We start from the raw sequence: 18,385 nt of genomic DNA on the forward strand, positions 1-18,385 counted from the left end.
GCCAGTAGTGCACAGTGGAAAAGCAAAAATTTACTCTGGCTTAAAAGTATTTGGAAGCAATATTCAAGACGAGTTTGGTCCCACTTGTAAACAACTGGGGAAACCGTGCAGGCGAACCCGAGTGTCTCTCATTTTGCAACTGCTACTGCCTTCCTCCGTTCGCCGCGACTATCTTTCTGTTTTTTTCCACGCAAAGCTTCTCGGTGAAATCGCGAACATGGTTGGAGTTCCAACACACCCACACAGTAAAGGAATCATGGCTGGTCCTTTCCAGCTTAAAACGGATGAAATTAATCAAGTCCGTCCCTGCAAACGTTACTTATAGTGCAGATTTATTTTATGAGGCCTTTTGCTGTGAGTCAACAGAGCTGAATCACTCTTTGCTGCGTGAACTGATGCCGATTGTCTGAGCCAGGATAGCCAGGATTTCACACAGCCCTGCAGTATGAGCTATCTTATGAAACTTTAGGATCACGAAGAGAAGCGAGTACGATATGATGAAGCAGAATTCTCCCCGTGAACAGCAATGCATGTTAATGCGCTTCCCCAGTGGTGCAAACTAAGAAGCCACACGTTCTCTGCAGAGGCCAATAATGCTGAAACTTCGCCCTTACTCAACAGCATAAGCAAGCCTGTTCCTTGTCAAGGGGGATGTATGCAGCAGGCTTCCCTCGTTGTGACTGTCTTCGTCCAGTGGTTCGGTGCAGGGTCACCTGATGAGAGAAAGCCCAGCTCTCCCAGGTGTACAAAGAGCATAACAGACTCTTCGCTCAATAGTTATTTTTTAAGTTATTGCTAAGAGCAGTGAACCAGTATAGAGCTAACGCATAAATACCTTGGGGTGCTTCTAAACACACCGATGGGCGGATGCAGGTGGACAGGGTGAACCCGAAATGGCTTGTCTGCTCAATAGCACCGGTTCTAGGCAGGTTCTGCAGTTTGGGTTGAACAGTCAAAAGTAAAAAATCTAAAAACGTTCAAGCGAAAGGATCTGCCCGTGTTTCAAGCCTGACTAGCTGTCGTAGCTTCCGTGACTTTCGCTGACAGACCAGCTTCTGAACAATGGTCAGCAGTAGTGAGCATGAGGGAACCATAGAATGTGACGCTTCATTACGAATATGTTTCATGCCGAGCTTGAAAATAAGTACAATTTCAATTGGTCTGTTAAGGAAAACAATAAAACTACAGAGACTATAGAAGACTGAGAGGACCACCAGAGAACAGCGGCTGGAAAGTGCGACGACTGGCGGTCGGCAGCGCGGCGGCTGTCTGTTCACAGTGTAAACCTGAGCCTATTTAAAAAAAATTGTGTGTTTTTGTCATCTTTTGCATCAATTTTTTAACCGGGAGGTTTAAAAATCGATTGATTTTGTGTATTTGAATCGAAGAGCTTCACTCAGTCGGTTTCCTCCCTCTGGCACATCGCAAGTCTATCATCGCACAATGAGAGCACCCAAGACTCATTTCCGCTTCTGCTTGTCGCTTCTTTTGGGGACTCTAGCTTTACTGTCAGTTTCTCAGTCTGCACCTAGCAGGCCTGAACGAAGTAATAGTATCCGAGAACGTTTGAATACCATCCTCAGCACTCCAGCCGCAAGCAGGGACGCCGCCCGTCCACCCAATGGCCGAGCCCGCGCTCCTCAGGCTGCCAGTCCTGCGGGAGCTTCCAGTCCTCCTGCTGCTCCAGAAGGTGCAGTTACCGGGGCCAGCGCATCATCTCCCTCCAACGCGGAACTGCTGCTGCAGTACCTAGACAAGCGCGCCAGCAGCAACAGCAAGTCGCCTCAGGAGTTCATTGATACCATCATTTCAAAGAAGGCTGGAGTAGCCGCTGCCAGGGAGGCTGTTGCTGAGGAAGACTCCGGTCTGGTGGAGGTGTTGGACAGTCAGACCTGCGCTCAGGTACCTGTCTCACGCCCCTATGAGTGCGCCCGCAAGGAGCTGAAGCAGACAGCGTATCCTTGCAGCCTTGAGTTCTACCCTGAAGTCTGTACATTGGTTACCCGTCCTATGGAATCCAAGAGGCCCCGCGACGTGGAGCGTAAGGTGCCTTATCAGTGCCCCAAGTTGCGCAATAAGCAACTGTGCTACAGCGTCCCCAAGTCGCAACAGACGACTTGTGTGGGCATGGTGAACAAGGCTAAGGAGACAGAGTGCCAGCGCAACCACGTACAGAAATCCTGCACCATTGTGGAGGAGTCGATCCCCTGGACGTGCCATGAGACCAAAGAGATTCAGCTCAGCTACGCCTGCAGCCGCGTAGAGCCCACAACGGAGTGTTCTCCCAACCTGGTGGCCATAGACGACGCTTGCACCCGTGAGACCAAGGTGCCAGTGGTGTACGAATACTACGACGTGGAGCCCGAACAGCAGTGCGAGGTTGTGCGCAAAAAAAATATGTGTCCCAAGGCCGTCCGTTCAGTTGACCTCTACTCTTGCCCAGAAACTTACTACGACAAGGTTTGCATCACCGTAGATGTCCCGGTGACCCGCATGTGTGACGCCCCCGTTACTATCACAGAGGAGTACCCTTGCGAGAAGACAGAAGTCCGCACCATAAAGAAGGCTTGTGGCTTCAGTCAGGGCGCCAGACGCTTCCTTAGAGCTGAAGTTGAGGGGCAGGAGGGCCCGGCACCAGCTGCAGCTGCAGCTGCATCATCCGGCAGAAGAAGACTCTGTGACTACGAAACCACGGTGAGAACCATCCCGTCGCTCCTCTGCTTTTTCGCCACTGTCTTCTACTTCTTCTCCTTGTCCTCTATATATTACGCCTCCTCTGTCTTCACGAATGCCTGAAACCTAGGGCGCTTGCTGCTGCATGCTTATCTCTGTATTCATCTGCGCTGCTTCCCGCTTCGTCAATCTGTATGTGCGAATTGTGTGGCTTTCTGCGCTGTTGGCCTTAAACTTTGCTGCTGCTGTGTTTCCCTCCTGTCTGTCTTCAGGTGACAGTCCCGTCTACTTGCACGCGGGAAGTAACTGTGACCAAGCAACAGCCCTGCATGCAAACAGAACCACAGGAGCAATGCTCAATGGTGGAGAAAGTGCGTGAAAAGACTTGCGAAAGTCCGTCGACGCGCACTGTTCAGGCCGAGTGCGAAGACTGGGTGGAGGAGACCGTGTGTCAGCAGGTTAACAAAACAGTAACCAAAAAGGGGGTCAAGTTTGAGACCAAGGTCGACTCCTTCCCCTGCACTAGCACGTACGCCAAGGAAGTCTGTGTGGAGGTCAGCTCTCTTGTAGACGCTACCTGCGACGCCAATCTCAAAGAGACGCAAGAAGTGCCATGTACTCGCAAGTACAAGAAACAAGTCTGCCAAGACATTGACGTGCCCTCCACAGAAATCTGCACTGAAATCAAAGAACAGGAGATTGAATATCCCTGCCTGCAGATCGTATTCGAGGAGGTCAGTTGCAGCTGCCGCTTAAGATCAAGATACTTCTGTAGCCTTTTTGTGCCGCTGTCGGTGCTTTGTATGGAACCGTAATCAAATTTTCTTCAGTCAGTGCTTCTGTCTGTTACTTCTCCGGTGGTCGCTCGACGCTCCTGGTGTGAGGCTTGTTTTGGTGTGTTTATCTAGTTACTTGAGAGCTATGTATGTATGTCAGTCTCCAGTCCCATATAAGAGTACCTTTCTGTCCATCTATCCTTCTATCCCCATATACCTAAAAGCATTTCCTGTATTTCTTCTGGCCAACATACTTCTGTTATCTAACATGGCTATACCTTTCCCTGCTTGCCTACCCATGTATTCATTTATTGGTCCCGGGCTCTTGTGTCTAAGAATGCACTTATTTATTCGTCTGTATATCTATATGCTTAGCTGTATCGTGAACGTTTTATGCCGGCGTATGGTTTTTGTGCTGCCTTCTTAGAAATGCACGACTGTGCCGTACTACGAGTTAGAGCCCTGCGAGGCCGTGGTGGCTGAAACAGAGCTCGAGCCTTGCGAAGTCAACTTTAGGGTGACGGAATGTACACCCCAAGACAATCCTCAAATGGGCACATGCTTCAAAGACGAGCAGGTTGATTTCAGCGAGACCTGCTACCGCGTGGAGAGCGACACTGCCTGCGAAGATGTCATCACCACAAGAGTCGTGCAAGACGCACTTGCAAAACGCGCCAGGGCCTCTAAGTAGCCAATGAAGCTGCTACCCCTGCAGCAGCCAGCAGCAAGTGTGGCTAACACAGCTGCTGCTGCGAGCGGCAACAGCAGAGAGAGAGCCACGGCACCACCGCCCACGTAAAGCAGAGCTGGAAGAGGTTGAATCCCAATAGCCGCTGCATACCATGCTTCAGCACGCGCCTGGAGAGTGCGTACACATGAATGGAAATGAAGCTGCCAACTATTTATGGCGACTTTTTTGTTTTATTTGACAGGAAACAGAAAACAGAGTGCCCCGTTGCTGCTATTAGAGCAGCAGAAAATGCACATGGCTCCCTTAATTTTGGCGCGTTTGAGTTACTGCTACTGTTTCTCACACAGCTGCCACACAGGCCATTGTCACTGCAGCAGAAGCGGCGGCAAGCCTGAAAGCCAAGCAGCCAAAGAGTCCTTGCCAGGTAGCTCTGCACAGGACTTGTTGGACAATGCGGCCATGCCGGCGAACAATGTTGACCAGCACAAGACACTAGCTGTGCTGACCAGCCATACAGGCAGCTGGATAGCCAGCGACCCAGAAGCGGCTCCCGAGGCACTAGGGTTGCGCGTGCATCTGCCCGGCATCCTGATGTTCATATTGTTTTAAAGCGATACTCCGAGGAAGGCCCATGCAGCCGCAGCTGCAGATACAGGGTGCACAACGGCCCTCTCTGGTAAAGCTGCAAAGGTCCATAGCCCTGTCAAGCCTAACTGCCTCGGGAGCCGCTTCCGGGTCGCTGGCCATCCAGCTGCCTGTATGGCTGGTCAGCACAGCTAGTGTCTTGTGCTGGTCAGTATTGTTCGCCCGCATGGCCGCATCGTCCAACGAGTCCTGTGCACAAAGCTAGCTAGAAGAATAGTCTCTAAGTAGATATGAAACTCCGTAGTGGCCGACTTGTTCGCTGCTGGCGTAAAGGGATCACGTGATGCAGTAGCAGCAAAAAGCACTGTTAGAAAGCACAAGGTGCAGGGAATACAAGCACTTCCAGACACAAAGTGACGGACGCTCTTTGACACTGTTAGCCTTTGGAAGGCCGCGACCTATCTGTCTCTCCTAGTGAGCCTATCACTCTCTCCAAACTTCTTTTATTTTTTGCCTGTAGCTCTCTGTCGCCGTTCCTCATCTCTTGGTGTAACTTTGTCACTGCTTCTATGTGTTTCTATCTGCTTTCGACACTCGCCACTAGCCCCCACTAAATTTCCTACGTTTATCTCTACTTGTTTTTCTGCTTCTATCTGTGCATGCACCTCTGGTTCCGTCTCTGTTAGGTTTTCTTTCTTTCCCAAACCCCATTCTTCGACAGCAGATTCTGCGCCCACGGAGCTGTACAGCCCCTAGACTGAACTTCGTTATTTCAAGGGCAGACGCACCACAGGCAAAAAGCACATAGACGCAGAAGGGGCCAAGCACACGAACAGAGACTCCGAAGGAGAGGGGCAATATGGCAAAGAAAGACTGACTTCAGGGCCCCAAAATGGCCCCAAGACGAAATTCAGTTAGCCCAAAGGCAATTCCCTTGTGCAAATATCTCCAAATGAATTACAGGCTACTCAACACCGAGCATAGCCTAGGCGGAGGCCTCAAAGTGGTATCTGCTGCGCTGCTGCTGCTGCTGCTGCCGCCGCTGCTGCTGCGTGATGTTTTTTCGTGGCTAGCTGCGCGCTGCCTCCGCAGGAGCCGAAGCGTTTTGGGCCTCCTCAGGGTCACCTCCGGGTACCAAGATGCTGACGTTATTTCCGTTAAGAAGAATTGTCTCTAGGTGAGTTTTCTTCACCCCTTGAGCTGTGAATGAAAACTCAGTCACGTCGTCCAGCACCTGACACAAACACACCACGTGCGTGCTCTCCTGTGCAGGGCACCAGCGAACCAGCTAGCTAGCCAGCTAGCTAGCTGACTCTTTGGGCAGCTAGCCAGGCAGCTAGCTAGACAGCTAGTTAGTTGAGTCTCTAGACAGCTAGCTTAGCCCGGTGTTTTGCTCGCTAGGTAGCTGCAGGGCTTTTTAACTGGGGAGATTGGACCTCAACAGCGTCTAAAGATGCTGCCTCAACTGCTGCGCAACTCACTGCAGGCAGCAAAGTGGTGGGCAACAAAGAAGAGTGAAGGCACACAGAGGGTAAACTAAGGCACGAAAAGACGCATTTACTGCGAGAAAGAGGCACTGCAAACACAGCCTCAAGTGCTAGCAGCTGCAACACAGCGAAACGGCTGCACGCCAACAGCGGCCAGTTGGGGGAATTATCTTTTCTACAGAGTCTGAAGACTTCACAGAATCCCCCTAGGAGTTGTTCTGGGGCCCGTGGGATCTCTAGTGTGGGGCCCTCAAAGCTGTGCGAGGCCCTGGGGACGTAATGGCCCAAGGGGATTCGCCAGAAGAAGAAGCAGGCGGCACTGCGTCTGTGCAGAATGTGCAGCTCACCATGTTGACGTAGTCGTCGAAACCCCTGAGAGTTCCTGCGATTTCTTTGTCTCCTTTCATTATAACCCAAACACGAGAGCCCACACATTTGTCCACTAGGGCGAGGGGTAGGTAGCTGGGACCTCCGCTGACAACGCCCGCGCTGCTGGGGGCCCCTGAGCCGCCGCTGTTGCTGGCTGCTGTGTTGCTGCTGCTGCTATTGCTGCTGCTCATCGTCACGCGCAGACTAACCGGCAGGAGGGATCGGGAAGCTGCTGCGGCGTTTCACCCTCACGGCTGTTGCTCTCGTTACGCTGCCGTCGCCGCTTGATGCCGCTGCTACCGCTTATCTTGTTACGCGTGCTGTTTTCGCTCCCCCTGCTGCTGCTGCGGTCGTTGCTGCACTGCTGGAGCAGGAACTACTGCTGCGGGTTTGCAAGAGGGAAAGGCAAGGGCCCTCGACAGCAAGGCTTAACAGGAAGCATGTAGCGCCGCTTTTTCTAAATTGATTTACAAATGTATAACAAACGCAAACCCCAGACGTCCCGCGGAGAATGGTTCTACCGTACTCAGGGGCCCGCGCCTCACCGTGGGGGCCCCCCTGTGGCCTCTGTCGTGTCCTGCCTTGCGCAGCAACACAAATAACAATGAATAAAAAGTTTCGCCTTAATTTTTTCACTAGTAAATAGTCATTAGGCTATAATTTTGCAAGACGTTGTTTGCTTTAAAGGCTTTTCAACGCCATCCGTCCCCTACGCCCCGATGTACCACGGGGCCCCCCTGCAGAACCCTCAGGGCCCTCAGGTACAACCTTGGTTACTAGTCACTTAACATTTTAATTGCTGCATTTGGTGACCTTTGGCGTTCCTGTTAAGGCAATTACGTTCTTCTTCTACGCACACATCTCCCAGCTCGGTGTAGATCCCTGCGCAAAACCCTGGGAGTCTTGAGACATATCTGGGGCTCCTGCCCATGCTCCTCAACGAATCCTCCCTACCTAAGTTTCTTATCCAGTTTGGCATTGAAGGCTGTCCATGAAATTTCTGAAGGGGGCCCCCTTCGTAGCCCCACATGGGGGCCCCTGGGGAGCTCTCTGGAGGCCACCTCGAGGCCTCGGGCACCACATCCAGAGGCAAAGAGCCTCCACAGTTTCTTTCTTTAAGGAACACAGGGAGTTAGCTGGTCCCCCGCCTGCTGCTGCCTTGGCTGTAGACGGCCCTGCTGCTGCTGCGCGATGTGTGCCAACAGCAGCAGCAGCAGCAGAAGATGCAACAGATGTAAGCGCAGCAGCAGATGGGCACTATGTCGCCACCATGACACCTTTTGTCTTGACTCGCAGCATTCTAAAGGCAGCCAGGTGAGTCCTCCTAAGCCCGAATAGTCGTGCTCTGCTGGTGCTGTTGCTGTGAACCGCGTTGTCGCTGCTGCTGCTCATTGCATCTTTGTTTCTTGCTGAAGCGCTGGCATTCCTGACCCCAAGAGCCTTCACATACATGCTTTTGTAGCCCGTTTGTTTGGGCATGTTTATTGTTTGTCTTTGCCTTTGCTGCGTTCACAATCGTGTTCGCTATTTGTTTTTCTTTGTCTCTTTTTTTTGCCTTTTTCCTTTTTTTCCACCAGGAACCAACAGCGGGACTTGAAGCTTTGGGCTGCCTTTGCGCGCCGCGGCGCAGCCATTGCGGCTTCCATGCCAGGTGAGGACTTAAGCCGCATTTTGTCTGCCTTTGGCTCTATGGGCCTACGCCACCCTTCGTTTCTATCAGCAGCAGCTGCTGCACTGGCGCCGCAGCTGCACCTGCTCTCTCCTGCTGCAGTATGCCGCGTGGCTCAGGCCTACGGCCAGCTGCTGTGCGTGCACCCCGCGCTGCAGCAGCAGCTGCAGCGGGAAGTCGCTCGAAAGGCAGCCACTATGACTGCCAACCAAGTAGCCTTTACCTTTGCCTCTCTGGCCCGCTTGGGGGCCCCCCCAGGGCCTCTGCTGCGGGTCTTGCGAAGGGAGCTCATAGTTAAGAGGGATGCGTTGTCCCCAGGGGCCCTGGTGGTGTCGCTGCATGCTGCTGGGGTGCTGCAGCTGCAGGACGGCAAGCTGCTTGCTGCTCTTTGTGCTGCACTGTGCCGGCTTGTGGGGTCTTTGGATTCCAAGGGCCTTGCCTTGACAGCAAATGCCCTCACGCGGCTGCAGGTCAGAAATCAGTTCGTGCTGCAGTTGCTTGTTGCTTCGGCACGGCGGCTGCTGCTGCTGCAGCAGCAGCAGCACAAGCAGCATCAGCACAAGCGGATGCAGCCCAGGGACCTCGCCATGCTTGTGCATGCAGCCGTGGCTGCAGAAGCAGCTTCTCCGTCCTTTATAAAGGCAGCAGCAAATGCAGCAACAAGACGCATGCAGGCTTACGACTTGCAGGCCCTTTGCCTCGTGGCTGCTTCTCTCACCAAGTACTTCCGCCAGCAGCAGCAACGGAAGCAGCAGCAAGAAGAGAGACTGACACAGGAAGAGTTATTTAAACTGCTTGAGAAGGCAGGAGAGAGGGCAGGCCAGCTAGCCAGCCAGCTCACTCCCTTGGCAGTCTGCTGCCTTGTTGATGCTTTTGCTGCTGTGGGGTTCCGCTACGGCCCCCTTCTTTTCCACGTGCCGAGGCACGTGGCTTACTGCTGCGGAGACGAGGAAGCAGCAGCAGTAACAGGTGCAGAAGATGCAGGAAAAGGAGGAACAACACCAGAAAATGCAGCAGATACGGAAACGGCGCTCATCGCAACAGCAGCTGCTGCAGAAGCAGCAGCCGACACGGCAGAAGCAGGAAGCGCAGCAGAGGCGGCAGATGACAGTGTGAAACGGTATTCCGTATGCCAATTAGCCATCCTGCTGAGGGCCTTCAGGCGGCTCGATATGAATGCATGCGCCCTGCTGCCGTATGCCCTGGCTGCGCTTCCACCTGTGGAACGACAGCCCCAGGAGCTGCAGGAGCAAAAACTGCAAACGCAGCAGCATGCTGAGCAGCAGGACACACAAAGTGCTGCCAGAAATGTAGAGGAAGCAGACGTAGCAGCAGCAGCAGGAACAGCAGCAACAGGAACAGCAGCAACAGGACCGGCGGTCACTGAGGAGCCTTCTGGCGCCTCTCGTCCGCTGCTGCATTCTTTGGTGTGGATACTTGAAAGCGCTGCTGCCAATTCTTTCGTAGACCGGCAGGTAGGTGCTGCTGCTTCTATGTGGTTGCGTCACTTGCTGTTCTACACTCTCCTGCAGCCGCGAATGCTGCAGCAGCTGCTGCCGAGACTGTCGAGACCCTGCAGCAGCACCTCGTGACTATAGAAGTCCTACTGCTGTTTATTCTCTTGCTGCGCTGCAGGGGTTGTTCCTGCTGTACGAACACCTGGCCATGAGGGCTGGTGAGCTGCCACCGCATGCTTTGGCTGCTGTATGGGATTGCGTTGCACGTCTGGGTGTATTTACGTCTCAGCTCGTGCAAGCGCTGCAGCGACAGATGCTGGTGAGCGGCCGCCATTGTGCTTTGTAGCCGCCGACGCAGCAGCAGCAGCTGTAGCAGCAGCAACGGTGGCAGCGGCAGCGGCATCTGCAGCAGCAATAACAGTAGAGCTGCATCTGCAGCAGCAATAACAGTAGAACCACAGAAGTGTGTGCGTGTATGTGTGCTGCTGCAGATTCCTCAAGAGGTCCGTTGCTTTTCTCAGCAGCAGCTGCAGCGCATGCGTCAGGCCATGCTTGGCTTGGGACTTTCCCCTGGGGAGTTCGGGTTAATTAGAGTTCCATGGGGGCTTGTGCCGCAGTGGCAGCAGCAGCAGCTGATGCTGCAGTCAGAGCTGAAGCAGCAGGAGCTTCGAGAAAGCTCTCGCGTGTACGTGTACCTCACTCTGAAGCAACAGCAGAGGCTGAAGGAAGATGGCACCGAGTTACTGGAAGCAGCAGCAGCAGACGAAGCAGAAGAGGTGGCAATCAGAGCCAATGACTTCAAAGGGGTTCTCCTCAGGCCTCCCATCTCTTACAGCGCCTGTGAGAGCACTTGTTGATACAAACGCAGTTAGAAGCGGAGCAATTATATACAGAACAAGGTTTTTTGTATGAGGTAGTACCGAGGCTATCTTAGGCTTTAGCGTTTCGGATTACCGACTAAGAGGCACGACGCATGCCCTCCTCCACAGCGCCGTAAGGCCAAGACAGCACAGTGGCGGTAGAGTGGGCAAGAACTTGGCTCTTTGAGAGTCGGACAGCCGTGGGATCGATAGCTGGCCAGCTAGTTGGTAGGTTAGCGTACCCAACATAGCAGCTAGTTCGTTACCTGCTGGCACTGGAGCGCATCCAGCTACGTAGCGAATAGGTCAGCTGGCTGGCACTGAAAACAGCAGCTGGCGGAGCCTGCAGAAGCTGCGCGGGGACCTGGCTACATGTGCTTCAGTGGCAAGCTAGCCATGAGCTGTAACAGCCAGTCTGTTCAGAGAGAATAGTTGGAAGCAGCTAGCTGCCAGACGTGCCTTTGAGAAGGCGCGCCGCAGCAGCCCTCAGTTGAGTGAGTGACCCGAGGTGCGGGTTGCCTCAAGGACACATGCGCAAGGGCCTTCAGGATGCCTCCGCATTCCATATTCCCTGTTCTGAAAGCGTGAAGACTTAAATATATGTACTTGCAACAAGTATTTCAAACTGTTACAACTTCCTGGAGTCTCGAGCGTGGGTAGCGCCAAGGCTATGTAGGCCGCAGTGGCTCGCTGCAACGGGGCCTCCTAAGTGAGGAGCAACGCCCCTTTAACCTGTGCATAGGGCTTTTAAAAAATGCGTAAGGTGCAAAACTTAGCAGTGTAATGGGACAAAACAAACTGGGCTAAGATGGCAAAGGCCCCACAAGACACATCTTGCAAGGCCGTACGGGCCGCTGGGTCTCGATTTACGGGCCCCCAAAAAGGCTCCAAGGGGCACCTCAAAAGCTCAACTTAAATTATCCTCCTTCTCAGTGGAGTAATGGCTCTGCAGGCGTGCTCTGGGGGCCTTAGAGGGCCCCTGAGAACGGCCCTCACTGCCGTACGCACCCACGGAGCAGCAAGCTGCTATTCTCAACTACCAGAAGTATCTCCAGCAGCGGCAGCAGCAGCAGCAAGGGCATCAAGCAGCAATGCTACTCTAGGCTACAAAGCGCAAGTGTTGGCGACCCGAGAATTTCCTGGAGAATATCGGGGGACACCCAGTGCTACGGGGTCTTTCGTTTGGCCAAGGAAAAACTCCTACAGAGGGTGCTTGTGCACCTGCATAGGACGCTCAATAAGCCACATCCGCAGCATCAGTAAAAGCCACAGCAGTAACAGCGGCGCTGCTACCAGCAGCAGTAGCAGGAGCAATAGCGTTGGCAGCAGCAGCACTAGCAGCTGCGGTTTCCCTGAAGCAGCACGGCGCAGAACTCCTGCGGGAACTGCATTCTTGCATCCACCTGATCTTCGCGCCCCTCGAAGTTGGAGGCATCCGCGGCAACTGCAGGAACCGCAAGAACAGCAGCAACTGAAGGAACAAGAGCTTCCGCAGAAGCAGAAGCAGCAGAAGGCCCATGTGTACCTTCACCCATCGGTGCAGGGTGCTAGAAAGCCCTTGCCGGCAAACAAGAAACGCCATTCTGTAACAGCTGTGGAGAAAGGGAACACATCAAAAGCAGCAGCAGCAGCAGCAGCGGAAAAAAGAAGCACAGCCGCAGCAGCAGCAGCGGCAGAACGGCCCTACAAGTTTGGCAGGGAATACCGGGGCCCACAGGAGTCGCCTTCGGCAGCCTCAGCAGCAGCCGCAGCAGCACATAATGCAGACACACAAGGCTTGTCTCCAGGTGCAGCGGAACAAAATGACATAGGGAGTGTAGAGAACAGTAGCAGCAGCAGCAGCAGCAGCAGAGAGAGCAGCAGCAGGCACGGCATGCTGTGCAAAGCGCTGAAGGCCTCGCTGGCTGCTCAGGGTTTGCGAACTCTTACGGAGGTGCAGAAAAGAGCCTTTCCACACATCTTTGCGGGTGGGGATGCCCTGGGCTAACAGCAGCAACAGCAGCAGCAGCAACGGCAGCCCCGAGGTTTATGTAGCTGCATACGCATCCTTCTTTGCTAGCTGCAGCTAGTCGAAGATACTCCTGCTGCAGGACGCCGAATGCGTGCAGATGCTGCTGTGGAGCCAACACTTCTATACCTTACGCTTTACACTGTGTCGATGTGTCACTGCTGCTGCGGATGCATTCATTGCTGCAGGCCGAAATGCCTTGATTCGGTCTCCCACAGGCACAGGGAAGACTCTGGCTTATGTGCTGCCGCTGCTGCAGCGGCTGCAGCAGCAGAGGTGGCCCCGCGAGGAGCCCATACTCATCCTCACACCGACAAGGGAGCTCGCTGAACAAGTGGCTGCTCAATTCTACAAGTCCGGCTACTGTTTTTGCTGCTGCTGGCTTGGCCGCCCTGTTGTTGCTGCTGGTGCTCGTGCATCTATCTCCCCACATCGTCTTTGCTGCTGCCAGTGTCACCCGTTGCTGCAACAGCTAATTGCACGGATTGTGCCAGCACTGCTGCGTTTGTCGTTGGGATTGTTGGTGCTGCTAAAGGTGGTTCTTCAGCTGCAATCGAGTGGCACTCAAGTTGCGCATTTACAACTCATTGTTTGCTTGTTGCTTTCTATACTGCTGCTACTGCTGTAAACTGCTGCACCTGCTACTGGCATTTCTGGCTAACAGCCATGGCGGTGCTCGGGGGAACGTTGCTGTTGCTTCGCAGGTTCCGCGGAAGCATTGATTGCCAAGTGATTGTGGCTGTCGGGGGCCCCCGGGGAGGCCCTCCACTGGGTCCGGTACTGCTGCAGCAGCGCGGAGCTCACGTTGTAATCGGGACTCCTGGAAGGATAGAAGCCCTTGCTGCCGCTAGGGAGCTGCTGCACCTGGAGCAGCTGCAGTGTTTGGTGCTGGACGAGGCCGACAAGCTAGTAGGTCCTTCCTTTGAGGCTTCCTTGGCAGCTCTGCTGCCCCAACTTAGTCCTAATAGGCAGACCATCTTGGTCTCAGCGACATTCCCCAAGTGGCTCTCGAAGCCTCTTCAAGATGCATTTGGTACCCACTCTCCACCGCAGCAGGAAAAGCAACAACCCGAGCAGAAATCGCCAACGTCGCAGCTGCCATCGGAGCAGCAGCAGCACAAAGCAAGGAAAGAGGCTGTTGTGATCGACTTGAGTGCCCCCTCAGGGTCGGAACTTTCTCCATCTGTGTCGCACTTTGCTGCAAGGGTTCCTCGTGCACTTGGGGAGCGCTGCCGCCGCGCGGCACTACTCCTACTGCAGCGGTTGCCTCCTGGTGCTCAGTGCATCATATTTTGCTGCAGCAGGGACGAAGTGTCGTGGCTTGCTGCTCATCCTCTGCTGCAGCAGCAAGCGGCGCAGCCTCTGCACGCGGATATGTCTCAGCGCCAAAGAAGACATACCGTCTTGCGCTTCAAAGACAAAAAATTCTCGGTGCTCATAGCGTCGGACTTAGCCGCGAGGGGCCTTGACTTCCCAGGAGTCAAAATGGTGCTTCAGTGGGGGCCCCCATTGTCTCCCGAGGTTTATATACACCGCGCGGGCCGAACAGGCAGGGGCGGAGAGGTCGGTGAAGTTGTGGTTCTTTATGACGAGGCTCAGAGGCGACAACTGAGGAGACTAGAATCGCAGCTCAAGATACACTTCAGCCCCGCAAAGACACCGACAGAAGCAGACGTCCGTCAACAGCTGCTCGAACGACTCGGTGAGCCTTTGATTCATTTGCGACAAGATGTTACGAGCTGATGTAGGTTAAGACAATGCGCAGTTCCTGTTGATAGTCAATTGTAACTACGCAACCGCAGCTGCTAGTGCCAGCCAGCTGCCTTGCCAGTGCGCCTTCTGCTGTCGGTGTCTTCCATGTTGTCGGAGCAACCAGTGCTGCCGCGGGAACGTTTTTGTGCTGCTGTTTTGACGGGGCTGTGGCTGCTGCGTTGTTGTTGCTGTTTTGTGTGTCTGTTCAGAATCGGACATAACTTCTTTTCCTTTTGCTGCGGACTCCGGTCCTTTGCTGCCGTTTGCTGCTGCGCAGTGGAAGCGTTGGGGGCCTCGCGTGCTTGCAGCTGGGCTGTGTCTGCTGCTGCAGCGGCAGCAGCGCATGTCTTGGGTCTCTTGCCTCTCGGGGCGCCAGCATTGTGTAGCTATCCTGTTCCACGACCCTATGGGGACGGAGCTGCGGACCCGCAGTGATTTGATGGAGCTACTTCGGGGGGCTCTTAATCCCCATCAGTTGGCCCTTTTGGGTCGCATAGCTCTTAGCAGCAGGGGCTTTATTGTGGACATGCCGCCCTCTGTTGCTGCGTGTCTCAAAGTTTCTCCCCGGGTCAAGGAACGGGGCCTCCGACTTAACTTCCTCACCTCATTGCCTCCCATTCTGCAGCAGCAGCATGCCACTCGGGAAGAGATGGAAAGACGCAGATCCAGCAAGCGCAGCGCAAGAACTTCTCCGACCTATGAGAGGGCCTCGCCCAGAGCCCGGAGGTAAGGCAGGGCCCATGCCGGAGAACTATGAGTCTACGGCTTGCTGAGAATGTGGGGAGCCTGACTCGTTGCTGATGCCTGCGTTCAACTCTGCTGTTGCTGCACTGTGCACAGGCGGGCGGCCAGAAAGCTCGCGAGACAAAGGGAAGCAGTTGCCGTCAGGCAAACCCTTAGGGAAAGGCTGCAGCTAGGCCGGAAACGAAGGAATGTGCAGAACCGTGACTCAGCAGCATCAGACAGCAACAGGAGTGGATAGTCGTCTTCAGCTATTTTCAGGAACAAAGTGCATTCGACAGAACTAATGGTGTAGAGACTTCCACTGGAGTCTCTGAAACTCAACTCTGCTTTTTTTCTGTCTGAACGTAGCGTACTCACTGACTAGTGCTGCTGCTCGTACAGCTCTTGCTTTTGCTGCCGGGTACAAAACAAGTGTTTCAAGTCTGTTGCACGGCTGCTGGAATCTGTGCAGCAGCCGCAGGAGCAAAGAGGATCTCTCATCTGCGCGGTGCTGATGCTGCACCAGCAGCACGAGCAGTGGGGACAACTGGAGAAAGCACAACGCGGGACCCCTCGGCTGCGAGGGGCCCCAATTGCGTTTTGTTTCCCAGTCTCTTTGGTGCACGTGGGGCCCCCTTCTGCTCGCTCTATGCCAATGAGGTGTGCACCGCATGCATGAGACTCCCTCCCTCCTGCCCCCTTTGCAGGGGCATCCCTCTGTCCTCAAAATCGAATCTGAGGCTTTCTCTGTGGAGACTCGGGTTTAAGTTAGCATTCTATGACTTCATAGCGTAGCCTTGCTGGAACGTTAATTAAGCTGCAACGGCGAGCCCTAGGGGAGAGCGAGGGGCCGCAGCAGCCTAGCATGTTCCATCTCTGCGCGCCACCGCGCAGCCAGCATGCGGGCCCCATCGTAGCCGTGGCGTTTGACTGAAAACTGCTGCTCAAACTGCTTCCCCTCGACAGTTATTCGGGCCCTCCAGACATCCTTCGGCGGAGAGAAGCACACACCCAAGAGCCGGGAGGAGCCCACAGCAGGGGCACCCCTGGCGATGCTGCCTTCGCCGCACGCCATTGGCTCCAGCGGCAAAGGCACGGCACCTGCTGCTGCTGTTGCCGATGCTGCTGCTGCCGGTGCTGCTGCTGCTGCTGTGGGAATCCGCTGCTGGTGTGTCCTTGAAGATGGGGGACGACGGCGAGAGTGCCGGGGACCGTCGATCATCCCGTGCAATACATCCATCTCATCCTCAGGCCTTGGTGGACTATGATGACCTGCTGCCGCTGCTGCGCCTCGACGGGTCTGCATGCGCCCCTCACTTTTGTTCTGCTGCACCCCAGGAACAATGCACGGTGGTGCCGCTGCTGCTCCTCGGCTGCCGCTGCTGTCCCATGGTGTCTGCTGCGGCCAGGGCCTTCGCCGCTGTCGCCGGGCTGCTCTGTAGGAGCTTCCTAAGCATAACTCACTATCAGTTTCTTCCTGCATTTCCCTCAGAGCCGCTGTGGCTGCAGCAGCATCAGCTACTGCGACTGCTGTCGACCCTAAAAGCGGATTCTGCAGCTCCTGCTGCTGGCAATGCTGCGGGCTCCCGCGAGCAGCAAAAGAACCAGCAGGGCCTTCAGAGCCCATGAAGGATCTTAAGAGGCCGTCGGGAGTCTCTACAGGACTCAGTCGCAAAGGACTCCCCCATACAGCCTTGGATGCAGAGCTAGGGGTAGAGCTAAGGGACAACGGGGCAACAAGAGGGGAAGCGGCAGCAATGCGAGGGCTGTTGCTGTTGCTGCTGCTGCTGCTGCTGTAAATCTGGGATGGAAGGTCATGAGCAGCAGAGACTGCCAGCTTCTGGTGCGTGGCCTTCGAGTCTCCAGAGGAAGCAGCACGAACAGCAGCAGCAGCGGAGCCGTCGTCGGCGTCTAGCGTCCTGCTGCCGCTGTTGCTGCTGCTGCCAAGTGAAAATGCGCTGCAGTCTGCCTCATCGCAGAGACAATCGTCGAGGCCACAGGCCCCGGGGCTGAGGGCCCCATGTGCTGGGGCCGTGGTGGTGCAGGTGGTAAGCAACCGGGCGTCAAAGGCAGGCTTCAGCCCTTTGAGGGGGCTTGGAGTTCCTGAAAGCTCTCTTTGGACTCCCCCTGGAGTGCCGGCTACTGGGGACTGTAAGGCAGCTGCATAGAAAGGGGTAGAGGGGTCCGAGCTGATGCGTGAGAGGACCCTGAAGAGCTGGTGTAGGCTGATCATAGCTGCTGCCTTAGGGGAGAAAATGACGCTGCGGCTTCAAGAAGGGCACTGCTGCTGCTGCAGCGTGCTGCTGCGGCTCACCGCGGCAGCTTGGTGCTGCAGAATGCTGCTGGGATGTGCTGCTACTTCTTGAGGCGTCCAGCTGTCAATGCAGGGGACAGCATAAAAACAGCAGCAACCTTTGCTGCCGGAGGCCAAAAAAAAAATAACCAAAATATAATTAAAGCGAAGCAGCGGAAGCGGCTGTGTGGAGCGCGGCCCGCGTGCTGTAGCTGCACTTGATTCTATTGCAAAGGATGCCGCCTTTTAGAAGAGAAAGCAAACTAAAAAGCTGCCTTTAGAGGCCCAAAGACACCTTAGAACACTCGGAGCCCTATAGCTTTGCCATATAGTCGGCAACAAGGGGAGGTTGGGAGAGAGGTGGGGGTGTGGTGGGAGAGTGAATGATGGGATTGGGATCTTTATGGACCTCAAGCGGAAGAGTAAATGGCTCGAGTCACACCAGCGCAATAAGTAACTAAGTAACAACCTGCAGAATTCCACTTGATGCGCTTCGCTTCGGCTGCGGCGACGGCGTGAGTTGAGCTGCATGTACACCTGAATGACGCCCGCAGGACTGCTAGTGGGGAGGTTTGTCAACGGATAAAGCTTGGAAGAGCTTCCGTTGTAAAGCGTTTGTATTTAGCGAAAAATGACAGTAGCAATGCAATACAGAAGTGTTACAACGCTGCACAGCTGTAGGCGCCGTAGCCCTTCGCGGAGGCGGTGGTGGTGTTGCGTGGTTGTCCTGGAGTTGGAAGTTCTGTCGCCGTTTGGCTAGACTGTGATAAAAAGATAGGGATAAAACAGGAAACAGCTATGCAGCGTTTCCTGAAAACCGTCAAGTGCCGCCAACGAGGCGAAGGTCCGACTGCCAGGCCGCGGCGGCCGCCACCTTGAGCTCCGCGCCAGCTACACTTCTTCCAGAATAGAGAAGCGGCCGTGTAAATGTGTCTTCTCTACGCGCCTGCAGCGCCTTGTCTGGTCTGTGATGACATATAGAGGAAGCGGTGGGTTGAAGTAAAGAAAGTGTGGCCACGACAACGCCCCGACCGTCGCAGAA

At 54.7% G+C, this 18,385-nt stretch overlaps 5 protein-coding genes across 5 annotated transcripts; 3 read left to right on the forward strand and 2 right to left on the reverse strand.

Annotated features, from left to right (window-relative positions):
* Positions 1–1,443: 1,443 nt before the first annotated feature.
* On the forward strand, positions 1,444–4,140 carry ENH_00040440 (hypothetical protein, conserved; the record flags this gene model as incomplete). Its single annotated transcript, XM_013580670.1, has 3 exons — positions 1,444–2,694; positions 2,946–3,407; positions 3,877–4,140. 3 exons carry the CDS (start codon positions 1,444–1,446, stop codon positions 4,138–4,140), a joined length of 1,977 nt encoding a protein of 658 aa, XP_013436124.1.
* A 1,654-nt stretch (positions 4,141–5,794) lies between these two features.
* ENH_00040450 (snRNP protein Lsm5, putative) lies at positions 5,795–6,772 on the reverse strand (the record flags this gene model as incomplete). The annotated part of the gene is made up of 2 exons (XM_013580671.1): positions 5,795–5,959; positions 6,560–6,772. 2 exons carry the CDS (start codon positions 6,770–6,772, stop codon positions 5,795–5,797), a joined length of 378 nt encoding a protein of 125 aa, XP_013436125.1.
* Positions 6,773–7,572: 800 nt separating this feature from the next.
* ENH_00040460 (hypothetical protein, conserved) lies at positions 7,573–10,564 on the forward strand (the record flags this gene model as incomplete). Its single annotated transcript, XM_013580672.1, has 4 exons — positions 7,573–7,895; positions 8,159–9,725; positions 9,886–10,026; positions 10,199–10,564. 4 exons carry the CDS (start codon positions 7,573–7,575, stop codon positions 10,562–10,564), a joined length of 2,397 nt encoding a protein of 798 aa, XP_013436126.1.
* Positions 10,565–11,507: 943 nt separating this feature from the next.
* Positions 11,508–15,309, forward strand: ENH_00040470 (ATP-dependent RNA helicase, putative; the record flags this gene model as incomplete). Its single annotated transcript, XM_013580673.1, has 5 exons — positions 11,508–12,534; positions 12,764–12,929; positions 13,280–14,277; positions 14,537–15,053; positions 15,168–15,309. The coding sequence occupies 5 exons, from the start codon at positions 11,508–11,510 to the stop codon at positions 15,307–15,309; spliced, it is 2,850 nt and encodes a 949-aa protein (XP_013436127.1).
* A 573-nt stretch (positions 15,310–15,882) lies between these two features.
* On the reverse strand, positions 15,883–17,283 carry ENH_00040480 (hypothetical protein, conserved; the record flags this gene model as incomplete). The annotated part of the gene is made up of 1 exon (XM_013580674.1): positions 15,883–17,283. The coding sequence occupies one exon, from the start codon at positions 17,281–17,283 to the stop codon at positions 15,883–15,885; it is 1,401 nt and encodes a 466-aa protein (XP_013436128.1).
* Between the last annotated feature and the right edge of the window lie 1,102 nt (positions 17,284–18,385).

The sequence above is a fragment of the Eimeria necatrix genome, genomic scaffold (genome assembly GCF_000499385.1).
Source record: "Eimeria necatrix Houghton genomic scaffold, Enh_scaff29, whole genome shotgun sequence".
In the NCBI taxonomy this organism is placed as follows: Eukaryota; Apicomplexa; class Conoidasida; order Eucoccidiorida; family Eimeriidae; genus Eimeria; species Eimeria necatrix.